At 39.6% G+C, this 15,342-nt stretch overlaps 2 protein-coding genes across 7 annotated transcripts in view; both read left to right on the top strand.

The window, feature by feature from the left end:
* LOC116670324 (sentrin-specific protease 2) overlaps positions 1-4,336 on the top strand; it is a 7,749-nt gene extending 3,413 nt beyond the window's left edge. Inside the window, exons 7-17 of one of the 4 annotated variants that reach the window (XM_032500783.1) lie at positions 339-445; positions 555-637; positions 883-931; positions 1,008-1,080; positions 1,192-1,335; positions 1,433-1,564; positions 2,214-2,438; positions 2,668-2,747; positions 2,861-2,945; positions 3,033-3,128; positions 3,232-4,336. In XM_032500783.1, the coding sequence (XP_032356674.1) occupies positions 339-445; positions 555-637; positions 883-931; positions 1,008-1,080; positions 1,192-1,335; positions 1,433-1,564; positions 2,214-2,438; positions 2,668-2,747; positions 2,861-2,945; positions 3,033-3,128; positions 3,232-3,294 (1,137 nt within the window). In that variant the 3' untranslated portion in view covers positions 3,295-4,336. Of the gene's footprint in view, positions 1-338; positions 446-554; positions 638-882; positions 947-1,007; positions 1,081-1,188; positions 1,336-1,432; positions 1,565-2,213; positions 2,439-2,667; positions 2,748-2,860; positions 2,946-3,032; positions 3,129-3,231 lie in introns of all 4 variants that reach the window. The other 3 variants (XM_032500781.1, XM_032500780.1, XM_032500782.1) reach the window with 3 other exon arrangements.
* A 919-nt stretch (positions 4,337-5,255) lies between these two features.
* On the top strand, positions 5,256-11,098 carry LOC116670411 (transformer-2 protein homolog alpha). Of its 3 annotated transcripts, none has more exons than XM_032500925.1 (9): positions 5,294-5,520; positions 7,263-7,538; positions 7,898-8,031; positions 8,183-8,342; positions 8,684-8,872; positions 9,326-9,441; positions 9,552-9,707; positions 9,901-9,971; positions 10,143-11,098. In XM_032500925.1, the coding sequence occupies exons 4-9, from the start codon at positions 8,310-8,312 to the stop codon at positions 10,151-10,153; spliced, it is 576 nt and encodes a 191-aa protein (XP_032356816.1). In that variant the 5' UTR covers positions 5,294-5,520; positions 7,263-7,538; positions 7,898-8,031; positions 8,183-8,309; the 3' UTR covers positions 10,154-11,098. The 3 variants fall into 3 exon arrangements, with proteins under 3 accessions (XP_032356813.1, XP_032356816.1, XP_032356815.1); XM_032500924.1 differs by having other exon boundaries at positions 7,263-7,568; XM_032500922.1 differs by lacking the exon at positions 7,263-7,538 and having other exon boundaries at positions 5,256-5,520.
* The last annotated feature ends 4,244 nt before the right edge of the window (positions 11,099-15,342 follow it).

Genomic DNA, 15,342 nt, shown 5'->3' with positions numbered 1-15,342 from the left:
TTTTTTACTGCAATTTCTTGTACCTTATCAGCCGATTTATTTACCAATATGATAACAGCAACAAGCTGATATGTCAGTCTAGATCTAGTAACAGTCCCGAAGTACAGCCTCCAGTAGCTTTCCCCCCTTTTTAAGGACAGGTTGAAGGAGTCAAATTCACTCTCAAAGTTTGTCTTAATTAAGTTTCAACCTTTTAACCAGTTGTCCCCATTAACCCCTCTCAGCATTCCGAAGATCAGATGTAGTTTTAAGTTGAAAATCACTTCATAACACCACTTATAATGCTTTCTGTACCATTTGGCTGTGTTGGTTATCATTTATTTGTGTTCTTCCTTCAGGCCATAAAGCAGAACAATAAGGAGCACTACAGGCGCTTACTGGAGATGGTGACCGAGAAATACAGCAAAAGCCAACCACTACCTTTCACCCAAACAAAACCGAAAGAGTGAGTATAACCATCCATGGGAAGTATTTGAGAATTTCATCAAGACTTATAAAACAACATACGGTAGCACATGCGCTACTCTAATATCCTTTTCTCCTTCTGCTTCTAGTGAGTCACTTTCACAGGTTGATCACAAAACTGCTGCGTCAGGGAACGCCTATGAATCTGTGCCCAGGAAGACGGGATACACAGGTACGACGCCTATTCACCTCCAACCTGTGAAGGGACTGATCTGAATCTGTGGCTAGAGTTCCAGGTCCCTTTTTTAGGTTGTAATTGCCTCCTAGTTGTTTGTTTTTAATATATTTGAACAATTTCTTAAATTAACAGACCAATTTAGACAAAGGCCGCTGATTTAAACTAGGTTAAGAAAATGTCCACATCATTATACATGTTCTAATGTATCTAAACCAGCTCAACTGTCTTTTTTTGTACAGCTGCACCAAGTGTGTTTACATGGAGGAATGCATCTGCAACCAAGGACAGGTTAGTTTTGTGTGGGCGGGGGTGTGGGCGAGTAGGTAGTGTTTGTTTTTACTAACTCTTCATAATTCCTCTCCAGGCGGAGTAGTTTGACTTTTACGAAGACATTCAGTGGAGCCCTTGAGGACACACAGCCAGCTAGATGTGCAAAGGTAGTAATTTCTCTTGCTCATTCATTACATGTCAAAGCAACCATTAAGTCGTAACTATGGGTGAAAAATACATACGTTTTATTTCTGTAATTTCTACCTGTGTTGCAGCAGGAACAAGCAGCAGATTTGGACCTTTCTACAGAAGTAGCTACTCGCCTAAATCTAGTGGACAAAGAGACTTCTGCAGTCAGTCTCCCTGACACACATTCTGCACATACACGGCACAGCGATGAGGACATACCCAGGCTCACCAAGGTGAGATGGTCAGGAGTGGGGTGTAGTCACTGTGTTGAAAAAAGCATGGATACAATTTATTTGTCATATTTCATGTGTTTGCTGTCTTGTTGTGTAGGAAATGACAGTGGAGGTGAGTTGTGCGCTGGCTCAGAGTGATCCCAACCTCGTTCTCAGTGCGGCTTTCAAACTACGCATCACACAGAGAGACCTGGCCACACTGCAGGAAGGCGGCTGGCTCAATGATGAGGTATGTACTATTATTTCCATTACATTTTTCCACTTTTGCCATCTGGTGGAATTCCCCCACACAACTTCTCCTTCAACAGTGAAGAATGTTGGTCTTGTTGCTTGTACAACTTTTGTCATATTCAAACACACATTGGTGTTGAAGCTTTTATTGTTTCCAATGAAAATGCAGAACGCATTAAAAGTTAATGCTACCTGTCTCTTTATGAACAGTGTATTCATTAAGTGGTCTCTGTGTGTGGAGTGTCAATGTTTGGCATACCAGACAAGTTTTTCTTGGTGGTAGTAGCAGCTGCTGCACACAGTTACCATGGAAACGGAGCTTGTTTTGTGACCTGTTTTCTTAAATTAGTATTGTAAAATGAGGTTAATACAACTGTGATGCTCAGTATTATGTGAGCATTCCTCTTACTATACTGCTTCTACACTACTGTGTTGCTGACAATAACTTAACTAGGCAATTACTGTTTATGACAGTTATATATGAATTAAAATGCAATACCTCATCTTATTTTTGAGCAAATTGTATTATCATGTCAAATTTATTAAAGAATTCAGTCCCCTATTTTTCTAGTGAAAAAACTAAGAGATAACAGTTAGATATCTAATGTATTGTAGTCTATTGTGCCTCCTCTGTTTCCTCTACCAAGGTGATAAACTTCTACCTGTCCCTTGTCATGGAGCGTTGCTCTGGTGAAGCAGCAGGATTAAAAATCTACTCGTTCAGCACCTTCTTTTTCCCAAAGCTGCGGGGTGGAGGAGGCGGGCGGGCCGGAGGACACGCTGCTGTGAAGCGCTGGACCAAGGCTGTCGACCTTTTCCTTTTCGACCTCATCCTGGTCCCTCTGCACCTCGGCGTCCACTGGGCAATGGCTGTGAGTCAGAACCACAATGACTATAAGATGTTTGTCCCCATGTCACATTCCTCATTTTTCATTTGGTAATTATTGACAAACGGTGCCTTAAATGCTTGAGCAATTTTGGTGTAAGAACGGGATAAACATGTATTATAATTCATCAACTACTGGACTACTGTAGAAAAATTAAAAAGGGGTGATAATACTGTATATTTTAATGTTTTCTTTCCTCCCTCTCTCATTACAGGTGATTGATTTAAAGTCCAGGACAGTTAAGTCGTATGACTCGATGGGCCAGAGACACGATGACCTCTGTAGTCTTTTACTGTGAGTCCTCATTGTGCTCTTAAGCTTTAGTTTTCTGGCCATTTTAAATTCTTCTTTCATGTATCACCTTGATTTCTTGCACAATGAATAACATCAATGTGCTCATTTTCCAGACTCTACCTTAAAGAGGAGCACAAAGCAAAGAAAGGCAGAGAGCTTGACAGTGCCAAATGGACTTTTGGAAGCTTAAGGCCCACTGTAAGACAAACTGAGATAAATGACATATGACTAAATTTATTTTCTTTTTTAAGATTAATGTTTTGTACTCTGGTCATGCCTCTATAGGAGATTCCGCAGCAGAAAAATGGCAGCGACTGTGGTGTTTTTGCCTGTAAATATGCTGACTATATTGCAAAAGGAAGGCCTCTCACCTTTAAACAAGTATACACTTTATGTTCACCTAACATAGTAACACTTTTAGTTTTGTTTTATTTTCGACAACTTACTTTTTGCTGAAAGTAACATTTGTCTTCTTTGTCTACAGTGCCACATGCCTCTCTTCAGGAAAATAATGATTTGGGAAATCCTCAATCAGAAGCTGCTATAGGGGATTGCGAGAATCATAATGAACCGCCTAACAACAGTGACTTTCTCAATGGGAGCAACATCTGTGTACAGTAACTACTTTGGGAAGAAACTGATATGAATGGGCCAAAGTTGCGGACTCCACTGACTGAAATCTAACCCAGTGTAGCTGTTCTGTTCTGGAGAAATTATAACACAATAGTCTTAAAAGGTGATTGTTTATCTTTTTCTGTCTGGGACGTATTAACACTTTGTAATCTCTGAGTTGTAATTGGAGACATTATTGGGAAATAAGAAGTGTATGTATTACACAAGCTTTGGCACTACTGAGTGAATTGCTTTTTTTATTGACTTTGTTCGTTCTGTTTGAGGTTCTGCCTGAAGTGCCTTTAGCCCTCAGCCCTTTTGTATATTTTTGGGAGTTACTTGGGCACATAAAACTTAAACATCTGACTCAGAATTAATATTGTTGCTGGTCAGTGATATTTTGGTGCAATTTGGCGGTTCCCCTCCCAATTATGATCTGCAGAGCTTACTACAATGCTATTTAGTCATGAACCTCAATCTCTCTGTGACATATAGACAATGAAAATCAAAATACCTCCTTTCCAGTCCCTTTTTCAGACAAAAGATACATGGTTGAATGCTTGTATGTTTGTTTTGCTATTATTTATGACATGACTGGAGGAGAGACTGTTTTTGGAGTGTGTAAAGTTTGTTTTACCTCTGAGTGAAGCATTAAGAGTTGTTTTTCTGTTAACATAAGGCGCTGTTGTGTCTGAATTGTTTCCATGAGCATATTACAAGAGGCTATTTAGGGCTATTATGTTTACTGAAGTATAGTATACTGCATAGCAAATTACTGTACACACATGCATGTCTGAGTTTAATGCTTTCAAATGTGATTTATTTTTTTCCTCTCCCTGTAATAAAGTATTTCATTTTTTTTAAAATGGAGTTTGATATATTGAATGACTCATGCAGAGCTACTAGAGGTGTCAACTGGAGCTGAATGGCATGATTTAAAATCTATTTTACAATAAATTCACATTTATCTCAATACATTACAATATTATATTAAAAATGCATTCTGTTTTGGTAGTCTGCTACATCAGGGATTGTAATGCAAACTGGAGAGCAGGCACACAACTATATTGTCACTGAATCAGCTATTGAGAATTAATACATTGTCAATAAACCTATAACAAAAGGTGCTTTTTATTGCAAACAGCGCCCCAGTATGAATTTTTATATTGTATAGCTGTATTTATAACTTAGAGGGCCGGCACAACTGTTGTCATTTTTGTTAAGTAGCCTCTATGTTAATTTTAAGTTAGTTTTTGATAAATAAACGTCTAGGGGTGTTAAATTTGTGCAGTAGCAATGGAAGTTACATATACACTTAGTAAATAGTGCCAACATGCATTCCCAAAATTGCATTTCCTGATTAAAATGAAAAGGGGAACATTAAACAAATCGATTATTATAGTTAGTTTATTTGGCATTTAAATACCTGCTTTTCTGTCAAATATTTTTGTCGGCGTTTTATTGAGATGGCGCTTTCGTTCCATGGATTTATTCGTTCTGACATTCAAACCAGAACTGGAAATAATACACACCGCAGATAAAATCACCTTTTTCGTTTTTTGTTTGTTTAGCTTTATTTTTGTTTGTTTGGTTTGTATTTGTTTTATTAATAATACCATCATTTGATTATTACTTTATTTACCTACTGATATAAAGTAATCTAGGGAGGTTACAGCAAAAAAATATGTCCTAGGATGAAGGCATCAAGGAAGATAGAACAATCTGGAAGGTACGACCCACACTACTCTTCCTTCTGATTGGCTAGTAGTCGTTGCCTTCGTTGGTTGGGTTGGTTCAGAGCGGAGCCGTTTAAGGTCGCTGGATTGGTTAAGCAAGAGGAGTGGGATTGGATAAGGTTAGGGTGTATCTCAGGGTAGGCCAATCAGAGGTAGAGTAAGTCAGAGAAAGACGGCACATGCCTCCGGTACAGTAGGTGGCGCTATTACGATAGATGTAACGTTAGGTCTGACAACCCGCGATAAAACCAAAAGAAGAACAGGAAACCATCCGGGGAAACTGGTCTGCTTTGTGGTCAATTCGGCAGGCGATTAAGTTAAATCAGTCGTTACAGTCAGTTTTCCACGTTCTTTTTACACATCTGCTGACTAGTTAATTCAGCAACAATAACATGAGCGACAACGATAAAGATTTTAGGGAGCAGGTGAGTTGTGATTATAAGTTAAGATAGCAGTTGAAAACACCTAACGTTTGCTAGCTAGCTAGCTTTTAACAGCGTCTACAGGTCGGGTAACGTAATGGTAACACATTTTGAAAAATGGCATCAAACCTGAGAAAAATCAGTTTTATATAGCGTCAATGGGAGTTAATTAAACTAGAAAAGTAGACAATGAGTGTGGCAAATGTTTAAAACAATAACGTTACACAGCATACGGCCTGCAAAGCATAACGTTAGCTAGCAGTCGAGACATGCGGCTGCCCCCTTGTCATGCTATTTTAACAATTGCTATTGAAATATTGACTAATGTTACCAGTAAACATTATATTATGACTACTAAGTTTGTCACGACACTGAGTTAGCATCCGATTCGCAGCTTCCGATTCGGCAGTTAGCTAGCTAACGGTAACGTAACTAACGTTACCGTTACATTGCTGATCAACCGTTTTGCACCTTTAGCTATAGCTACTGTTGAAGCGTGTTAGCTAGACATCTTAGCTAAAGCATTACAGCTGTCTGACACCCACTTTGCGATTGGTGAAAGCTTTAGTCTATTTATGAAAATGCAAAAAGGGAAATTTAAATGATTTTTTTCACAAATAACGATAGACCAATTATACTAATACCTAGACGTACTCCGGTTAAAGATTCGAAAACAGTTTATGATTTGACAATTCTAGCTAGGTGTAGGATTTTATGTGGGGGGGGGAAAAAAAACCTTTTTTGCATTTTCACAAATAAAATAAAACTAACATCTTTAAAGTAGGTTTCACAGAGCTTTGACGCTTCACTTAAAATGTGGTACAAGGTGCAAACAACTGAAAAGCAGTCGCTCAGCAATGTAAAGGGTGTTTTTTTTTTCTTGACCTTCCACTTCCGGGATTGCTCCGTTGCTGCCGGAATTCCGCCAAATTTCACTCATTTAGGCCGGATATCCGGTGGCTTGGGCTTTCTTTTTATGTTCGAATTTTAAACTCCAGTCGTTATAGAGGATTACGGTTAACCTTTTTCTCAGATCTCTCCAGGGTAAATCCAGACAGCTAGCTGGAACTATCTGTCCAATCTGAGTTTTCTGTTGCAAGACTAAAACAACTTTAAAACGGACACGTTTCACCAAAACATGTTCCTTCCTAAGCCTATTTAGCACCGCCAAAGATGATTGTGATTGGTTTAAAGAGATGCCAATGAACCAGAGCATTTTATCCTTCCATCCCCGAATGCCATGTGGAGTATTAGATGTGAGTTGTGCATGAGTCACTTTGCGACAAGAAACCTACAAGATGCTAACGAGAAACTTCTGTAATGTCAATACATACATGTGACTCGACTCTTACGGGTATGACACGTTATGCCGTAAACGGTTTAAATTTGATCATGCGCGACTCAAATCTGCACTCGGCTCACATCGGGCAGTGACACCCTCCTGCAGCTCGCTTTGGAGGAGGGTCTGGATAAATGAGACTGTTTATTCCGTCGCGGCGAATCGGAAGCTAACTCCAGCGTTGTTTACTAGTCAATATTTAATAGTCGTAATGTTCTTCTTTGTGTCCGTTTTATAGTCATTTAGGACCAATCAAGACCATTTCAAGCTAAGTTACATACAAACGTGTATTCAGCTAATGTGTGTTGTTTTCCTGGTTTTGCTGTTTTTTTTGTTTTTTTTTTGTACATTTTGGTTTATTACAGAAACCAACATGCCTTATCACCCTTGTTTGTTCTTTGTTAAGGTTGAGGTTGGAAGAAAGAAAAAGGCGGAAGACGTTTCAGATGTGAAGTTGTTATTGTTTGGCGCTGCTGGTGTTGATGCATGCTAATATATTGGATGCTGAAAAGAAGCAATCAAGATCTGTCCCCACTACTAGTGTTGTAATGGCAGATGGTAAATGGGGGAAGAGGAGGAAAAAAGAAGTCATAATGTCAAACTGAAGAAAGAAGAAATGAAGGGTTGTTTTGAAGTAATGAAGTTAAAGAAGTTATGAAGTTAAGATCAGAAGTTTACCAGGGTATGAGTAATTTCCTAACAGCCTGCTATGGTACTATATTTCATCCTGTTTCTTTTAAGCATGCACGATTGTTTTCCTCTCTGTCAGAAACATCACTGGTCAACCCCTCCATACCTTTTTTAGGTTTACTTTTTGTACAATCTGTCTTTCAGCTAAATTAATGAATCTCTAATTTAAACAGTTGTTGCAATGTATGACCTTATCAAATTCCTAAATGTGTAGTTTAAACCTCGTAAATGCCAAAAAGTGGTGAATTCTTTCTGAAGAGGGCATGTAGAGGGCAACGCTGTCACCTTCTTGCCCTTTAGGCACACACTTGGTTTTAGAGTGTTTCTAATGTCCGTGTCTGGTCTGTCCAGGACTCACGGCCTGGCTCAAGGAGTGCATCCCCTCAGGGCTCAGCGAAATCAACCAGCCGCTCACCAGCACACTCAAAAGATGGCTCCCGCCGCTCCAGGTCCAGATCCCGGTCTCGATCCAAATCCAAGTCCAGGTAAAGTGGCTTTATTTATTTATTTTGTGCATATGGAGATGTTGTTTATCGATGTTAGGTTGTGACATGTGGACTTTAAAATTAAATTTTCAAAGCTTGTGTGCATGTGACGCAAGTAAATGACATGCTCAGAGTTGACGTCTATTCCCAGGTCCCGTTCCCATCGCAGCTCACGCAGGCACTACTCCCGCTCTCGTTCCCGCTCCCACCGACGCCGCTCCAGGAGCCGGTCTCGTAGCTGGGAGTACCGCCGGCATAGGAGCCATAGCCGTTCCCCCATGTCAAATCGTCGCAGACACATTGGCAACAGGGTATGTATTAAGGACTTCCTCTAAATGATTGCTGTCAGGTTTCCATGTGCCTTTTTAAAGTTACAATTTTTTTAGTTACGAGTGGGTTACCTTTTTAAGATACTTGTTATAAATAAATTTAATGGACTCAGTGTGTTTCAGAGTCAAGATTAAACAATGTTATGTTGACTTTGTGATTTTACAGCTAAGATCATGTGTAAAACCTTTTTTTATGGTCTCAAATCATTAGGAATTTCATGTCTTGTGAGATATACCTGGCTTTCAGTAAAGCAAGACTTATTGCAGTGATGTGGCAGGTCAGTTGCTCACAATATGCTTTACGCTCCTCTTTACTCATACAGGCCAATCCAGACCCCAACAACTGTCTGGGTGTGTTTGGACTGAGTCTGTACACCACTGAGAGGGACCTGAGGGAGGTTTTCTCAAAATACGGCCCTTTGAGCGCCGTCAACATTGTGTATGACCAGCAGTCACGTCGCTCAAGAGGCTTTGCCTTTGTCTACTTTGAAACCTCTGAGGACTCCAAGGAGGTACGGAGGATAGGACAGGCGTATGAAACTTTTATAGTGTGAACTTCTCACCACCAATTACACAGCACATCATTTTTATTACTAGTACTTAGATAGTTTGGGATTTTCACCATTCAAGTAAGCAGTTTTGGGCTCTGGTAACGTGTGATTGATTTGTCGTTCTTTTTGTTATGGCCCGTGGATTGTGTAAATGAGAGCCAAAAAGCGTAAATACTGACGGGCAGAGAAGTAAAACTGTAACTACAGTCCATGCTGAAGTCTCAGCTAGTAGTGACAGCCATCATATAAATGGTTTATGTGTGTGTGTGTTCAATAGAGAACGTCTTACATACGTCTCAATATGGGGTATTTGTCTGTATTCTCTGCAATGCATTGGATTCAGGACTGTTTTGTTTGCTTATTAGATTAAAGAAGAAAAAAAGAAAAAAAAGTTGACTTCTAACTGGGTTTTAGGCCAAGGAGCGCGCTAACGGGATGGAGCTTGACGGGCGCAGGATCCGAGTGGATTTCTCCATCACAAAACGAGCCCATACACCCACTCCTGGAATCTACATGGGACGTCCCACTTAGTGAGTATTTCTTAACCAGGCAGCTGTGTTGTTAGAGTTGGGGGGGGGGGGTTGTCTTCTAAGGTGTCAAAAATCTTAATTCTGTGTGTGTTGTTTTTTTTTTTCTTCAGTGGTGGTGGTGGTGGTGGGGGAGGTAGTAGTAGCAGCAGTGGTGGTTCATCGCGGCGTGCCTCGAGGGACTGCGACAGGGGCTACGACAGAGGTTATGACAGAAGTTATGATCGTGACTATGATCGTTATGACGACCGAGATTACAAATCATGCAGGTGAGTTTGGGTTTTTCCCTAGTAGCCTAATACTAATCAGTAGATTGTGCCAATGGTTGATTGAGAATTCTAAAATAAAATGCGGGGTAAATGTCAGCTTTTAGGATTTAATGACTCAAATGAATCTAATTTAGTAAGTAATCCTGAAGATGTGTAACAAAAAGAGCTTGAATTGTTGTTTTTTCCCTTACAGACGCAGGTCCCCATCTCCTTACTATAGCAGAGGGTACCGCTCAAGATCCCGATCTCGCTCCTACTCACCACGTATGTTTAGACCACGTTTCTGCCATTAGACCGCAGGGATTGGAATATTGATGTATAATTTTTTATGAAATGCTAAAAGTTGTGTAACCTTCGCACATACTTTGTCACTGTTACAGTTTAGATTATCCACACAACTCTGACATTAATACCCTGTCTTTTTTTTCTCCACAGGTCACTACTGAGTGAAGAGTCGCCAACCGTTTCAGTTTTATTGTTCAGATATTTTTGTTTTTTTTGATCAGATTATCTATGGAATATGTATTCTGGATTTGTTAATGTATTGAAGGTATAAGACATAGTCCGAAAGATGCGGTCAGTCTGAGCACCACAAGTCAGTGGTGATCTGTTTTTATGTAGGCAGAATTTTCTGTGGTTGTTATATTATAATTTCTCCTTTTTGCTTTCTGTAGGTGGTTTATTAATATTAAACCTTACACATACATATTAGTGAAAATACACATTTTGTTTTAAATACCATGTTTCTTATTAGTGTTGTGTTTGCCGGTGTTAAGTACTTTTTGGGGGTGTTGTACATAAACAATAATATACGACTTGGATCATTTGCTCTGTTTAGTAACCGTGTGTAGTGTACTGTAATGGCCACACTGCCGAGTGGTTTTAGAGGCAGGAATAATGCCGGTAATTAGTCCCATCAAACATTATGATTTAATTGGTGTTTTTTTTTACTTGACATAAATAAAAAATATTCCTGCTTGGACTTCATGCATGCAGCCTCGACACCCTTCAACATCAGTGATCTTGCATAATGAAGCCCTGTTGTGTCACAGTTTGAGTTTTTGGTTAAAGTTGTTAACCGTATTGAGCATTTTTAAATTCAGTGAAATGTATTCTGTTTATCCTGTAACAATCCTGTTACGTACTAGTAAATAAAATATTTTGGGAAAAGAAATAGAAATCCCTGCATAAATCAGGCTGCCCATGGACTTTCTGTAATTCTGTGTTAACATCCATAGGACAGCTGGCTTTCGCCCAACAGCAAAGTAAAAGTGTTGTTTTGACTGCAGTTCAGTTTTTATGCTAAGATAGTTTTGTTTTAGTAACCACCAGACGTTTGTTACAACATGTGAAGGGTAAATGCTGTGTAATTAAATGCAAATATAAACTATCATGTGGCGTAGTAATATGAATGTTTGTCACTGCCAACCATTGATATAAAAAAGTCAAAACAATATTAATATTCACCTTTGGTAATGTTGCTACGGTATAGGATTAGCACTTGCTTACAAAGGCTTTGACTAAAGGTTTATTTTTATTACTGAAATATGTATTGTACTCCTTCGAATTGAGTTGCTCAACAAGGACCTTCAGTCTTAAATAGGTTCATGGTTCTTTATGTGCTATACAATAACAAGTTGATAGTAAAAATATTCACCCTCAGGCACCCTTAATAGTGCACATTAAATAACTAAAGATAATCACAAGTAAAAGCCACATCTAACAAAATTAAGATAAAAAGTACTAAATTTGTGTAAATGGTTTTGCAAATGAATAAAACTGAATATGTAAAGGAATAATGTAGGCTATATATATTTGCATAATGAGAAGTCACATTCAAATAAAGTGACTATCGGATGGTTTGTGGCTTGGGTGATTTGCGTCTTCCAGTCTTAGGCTGTCTCTTTGACCTCTGGCGCAGACCGTTGTGCTCTCTTGGACAGCAACTCGTGAACATCACAGTGCACAAAATGTCCCTCCTAATTCTCTGGTTGGAGGCTATGCACTAGTACAGTCCAGTTCAAAATGTGCCAGTTTGGAACAGGCGGATTACTTGGCCTGTGGTATTGCTGCTTGTAGCATTCTCCAGAACCAAATTTTACCCCAAAATTGCTTATAGAAGGACCCCAAACCACTAAATATGCAACTCCACTGTATAGCAACTTCTACCACTGACTAGTGTACTTCCACATCAGAGAGACATTGTACTAATACATTTACCTGACAGAGAACATTGCAGAATTACAAAATATCAAACCGGTGTCGTGCCAATGTACTTATCCCCGCCAGGATCTGTATCCCCTGGCGCGTGAGCGCGCATGCACACAGAGCGGATTTCTGCTTTTCGATTTTTTACTGCTGCCCTTTTTTTACCTCTTAATGGAACAAATAGCGACGTGGAAGACCGGCAGGGTTTTCCATATTACATGGGTCTCAGTTAACTACATAAATACGTGTTTTTGTCTGTTACATTAGGCCACGTGTGAATTTTTTTAGCATCGTTTACTATTAGGACTGATAGGCGTATCCTCCCTGTCCTCTAACGTGATTTCTCGGTTTAATTTAATTTAGTTTTAATATGGCTTTTCAATAAAACACTTTTTTCTCACCTGCTACCATATGAGTTATGGAGGTACGACAATTCAGACCGTTTTTCACCTATTTTTTGTGTGTTCTGTCCTGTCATCATGGTGTTATTTTTTGTGTTAACCAGGTCCAAAGGAACCCTGACATAATTTGGAGAGGTGCTGCTGAGTCTCTCAAAATTACATAGGGGGTACCCAAATATCAGGCTGTTTTTCACCTGATATTTTGTTTACCCCACCCCCTAACATGCAGAGGGTCTGCCTGTCATCATATGTGTTATTTGTGTGTTTTAATAGGTCACAATAAACACCTGACAACTTTGGAGAGGTCTGCTTTTGTCTAGCAAAAGTTACATGGGGTACCCAATATCAGGCCGTTTTTTGCCTGATATTTTGTGTACCCCGCCCCCTAACATGCAGAGGGTCTGTCCTGTCACATATGTGTTATTTTGTGTGTTATAGGTCACAATAAACACCTGACAACATTTGGAGAGGTCTGCTTTGTCTAGCAAAAGTTACATGGGGTACCCAAAATATCAGGCCGTTTTTCGCCTGATATTTGTGTACCCCACCCCCTAACATGCAAGGGTTCTGTCCTGTCTCATGGGGTTATTTGTGTGTTTAATAAGTCACAATAAGCAACCTGACAAATTTGGAGAGGTCTGCTGTTGTCTAGCAAAAGTTCATGGGGGTACCCAAAATATCAGGCCGTTTTTCACCTGATATTTTGTGTATCCCACCCCCTAACATGCAAAGGGTGTCCTGTCATCATGGTGTTTAATAGGTCACAATAACAACCTGAAACAATGTATTGTTATAATAATAATGGGTCGGTCCTGTCATCAGGCGTGTTAGTGTGTTTTTGTTTGTTTTTATTCACACAACAAGTACTTAAAAAGTATGATTATAAAGTGTTAGAAAACAGACAAGGCTTTACAAAATAATAATGAACATCCCCTAAAACATATAAGAACGGCTGTAAGGCCCTTAAAAATGCAATTAAAGTGCAAACAATAATAAATAATATTTAAGAATAAGTGATTTTAATTGACTTCCTGCCTGTCAGGTTGCATATTGTGACTTTTAAACACACAAAATAACACACATGATGACAGGACAGACCCTCGCTGTTAGGGGGTGGGATACACAAAATCCAGGTGAAAAACGGCCTGATATTTGGGTACCCCCATGTAACTTTTGATAGACTACAGCAACCCTCCAAATTTTGTCAGGTGGTTTATTGTGACCTATTAAACCACAATAACACCCATGATGACAGGACAGACCCTTTGCTGTTAGGGGGTGGATACACAAAATATCGTGAAAAACGGCCTGATGTTTGGGTACCCCCTATGTAACTTTTGCTAGACAACAGCAGACCTCTCCAAATTTTGTCAGGTTGTTCCTTGTGACCTATTAAACACACAAAATAACACACATGATGACAGGACATACCCTTTGCATGTTAGGGGGTGGGATACACAAAATATCAGGTGAAAAACGGCCTGATGTTTTGGGTACCCCCTATGTAACTTTTGCTAGACAACAGCAGACCTCTCCAAATTTTGTCAGGTTGTTCCTTGTGACCTATTAAACACACAAAATAACACTCATGATGACAGGACAGACCCTTTGCATGTTAGGGGGTGGGGTACACAAAATATCAGGCGAAAAACAGCCTGATATTTTGGGTACCCCCATGTAACTTTTGCTAGACAAAAGCAGACCTCTCCAAATGTTGTCAGGTTGTTTATTGTGACCTATTAAACACACAAAATAACACATATCATAGACAGGACAGACCCTTTGCATGTTAGGGGGCGGGGTACCCATAATATCAGGTGAAAAACAGCCTGATATTTTGGGTACCCCCATGTAACTTTTGATAGACTACAGCAGACCTCTCCAAATTTTGTCAGGTTGTTTATTGTGACCTATTAAACACACAAAATAACACATATGACGACAGGACAGACCCTCTGCATGTTGGGGGGTGGGGTACACAAAATATCAGGTGAAAAACAGCCTGATATTTTGGGTACCCCCTATGTAACTTTTGATAGACTACAGCAGACCTCTCCAAATATGTCAGGTTGTTCCTTGTGACCTGGTTACACACAAAAATAACACCCATGATGACAGGACAGACACACAAAATAATAGGTGAAAAACGGTCTGACATTTTGCGTACCTCCTATGTAACTCATATGTAGACAGGTGAAAAATGTTTAATGAAAGCCTATTAAACTAAATTAAATTAAAACAGAAATCACGTTAGAGGACAGAGGATACGCCATCAGTCCATAATAGTAAACGACGCTATAAACAATTCACCGTGGCCTTAATGTACAGACAAAACACGTATTTATGTAGTTAACGAGACCCATGTTACTATGGAAAACCCTGCCGAGTCTTCCGTCGCTATTTGTTCCATTTAAGAGGTAAATTAAAGTGCAGCAGTTAACAATTCGAAAGGCAGCAGATATCCGCTCTGTGTGCATGCGCGCTCCCGCGGCCAGGGGATACAGATCCTGGCGGGGATAAGTACATTGGCACGACACCGGCGTGCGTGTGTGCGCAGAGAGAGAGACAAGGGGCGGAAAGAAAAGGTGGAAGGCAGTGCAAATGAGAGTTTTTATTCAATTACATTTTAGTGTTGTCTTTTTTTTCAACGATATTGCATGTTGATATTGCCACAGTGAATTATGCACGGTTGTTGTTTAGAGATCTTCTTACTGCTGTGATCGAAAAACATGCCCCAAACAAAAATATACAAATAAAAAAATCGCTTCATGGATTAATTGGGATCTAGCTATTCTGCTTCAGCTAAAAAAAACACAACCTGGCACAAAGCATGCAAAGTCACATTCTGCCAATGACAACCTTTTAATTGCCATATCAGGAACAAGGCAACACAAGCAGTGAGGCAAGCCAAAGCCGGCTACTTTAAAGAGCAGTTCACATTTTGTGGTGCCAATCCAAAGCATTTTTGAACACGGTAAAAAACAACAACTTGAAAACAAACCCCGGCCCCTATCATTGTCTCTAAG

The sequence above is a fragment of the Etheostoma spectabile genome, chromosome 20 (assembly GCF_008692095.1).
Source record: "Etheostoma spectabile isolate EspeVRDwgs_2016 chromosome 20, UIUC_Espe_1.0, whole genome shotgun sequence".
Taxonomy (NCBI): Eukaryota; Metazoa; Chordata; class Actinopteri; order Perciformes; family Percidae; genus Etheostoma; species Etheostoma spectabile.
Note: the sequence above shows the minus strand (reverse complement) of the source record. Positions and strands in the feature narration are given on the sequence as shown.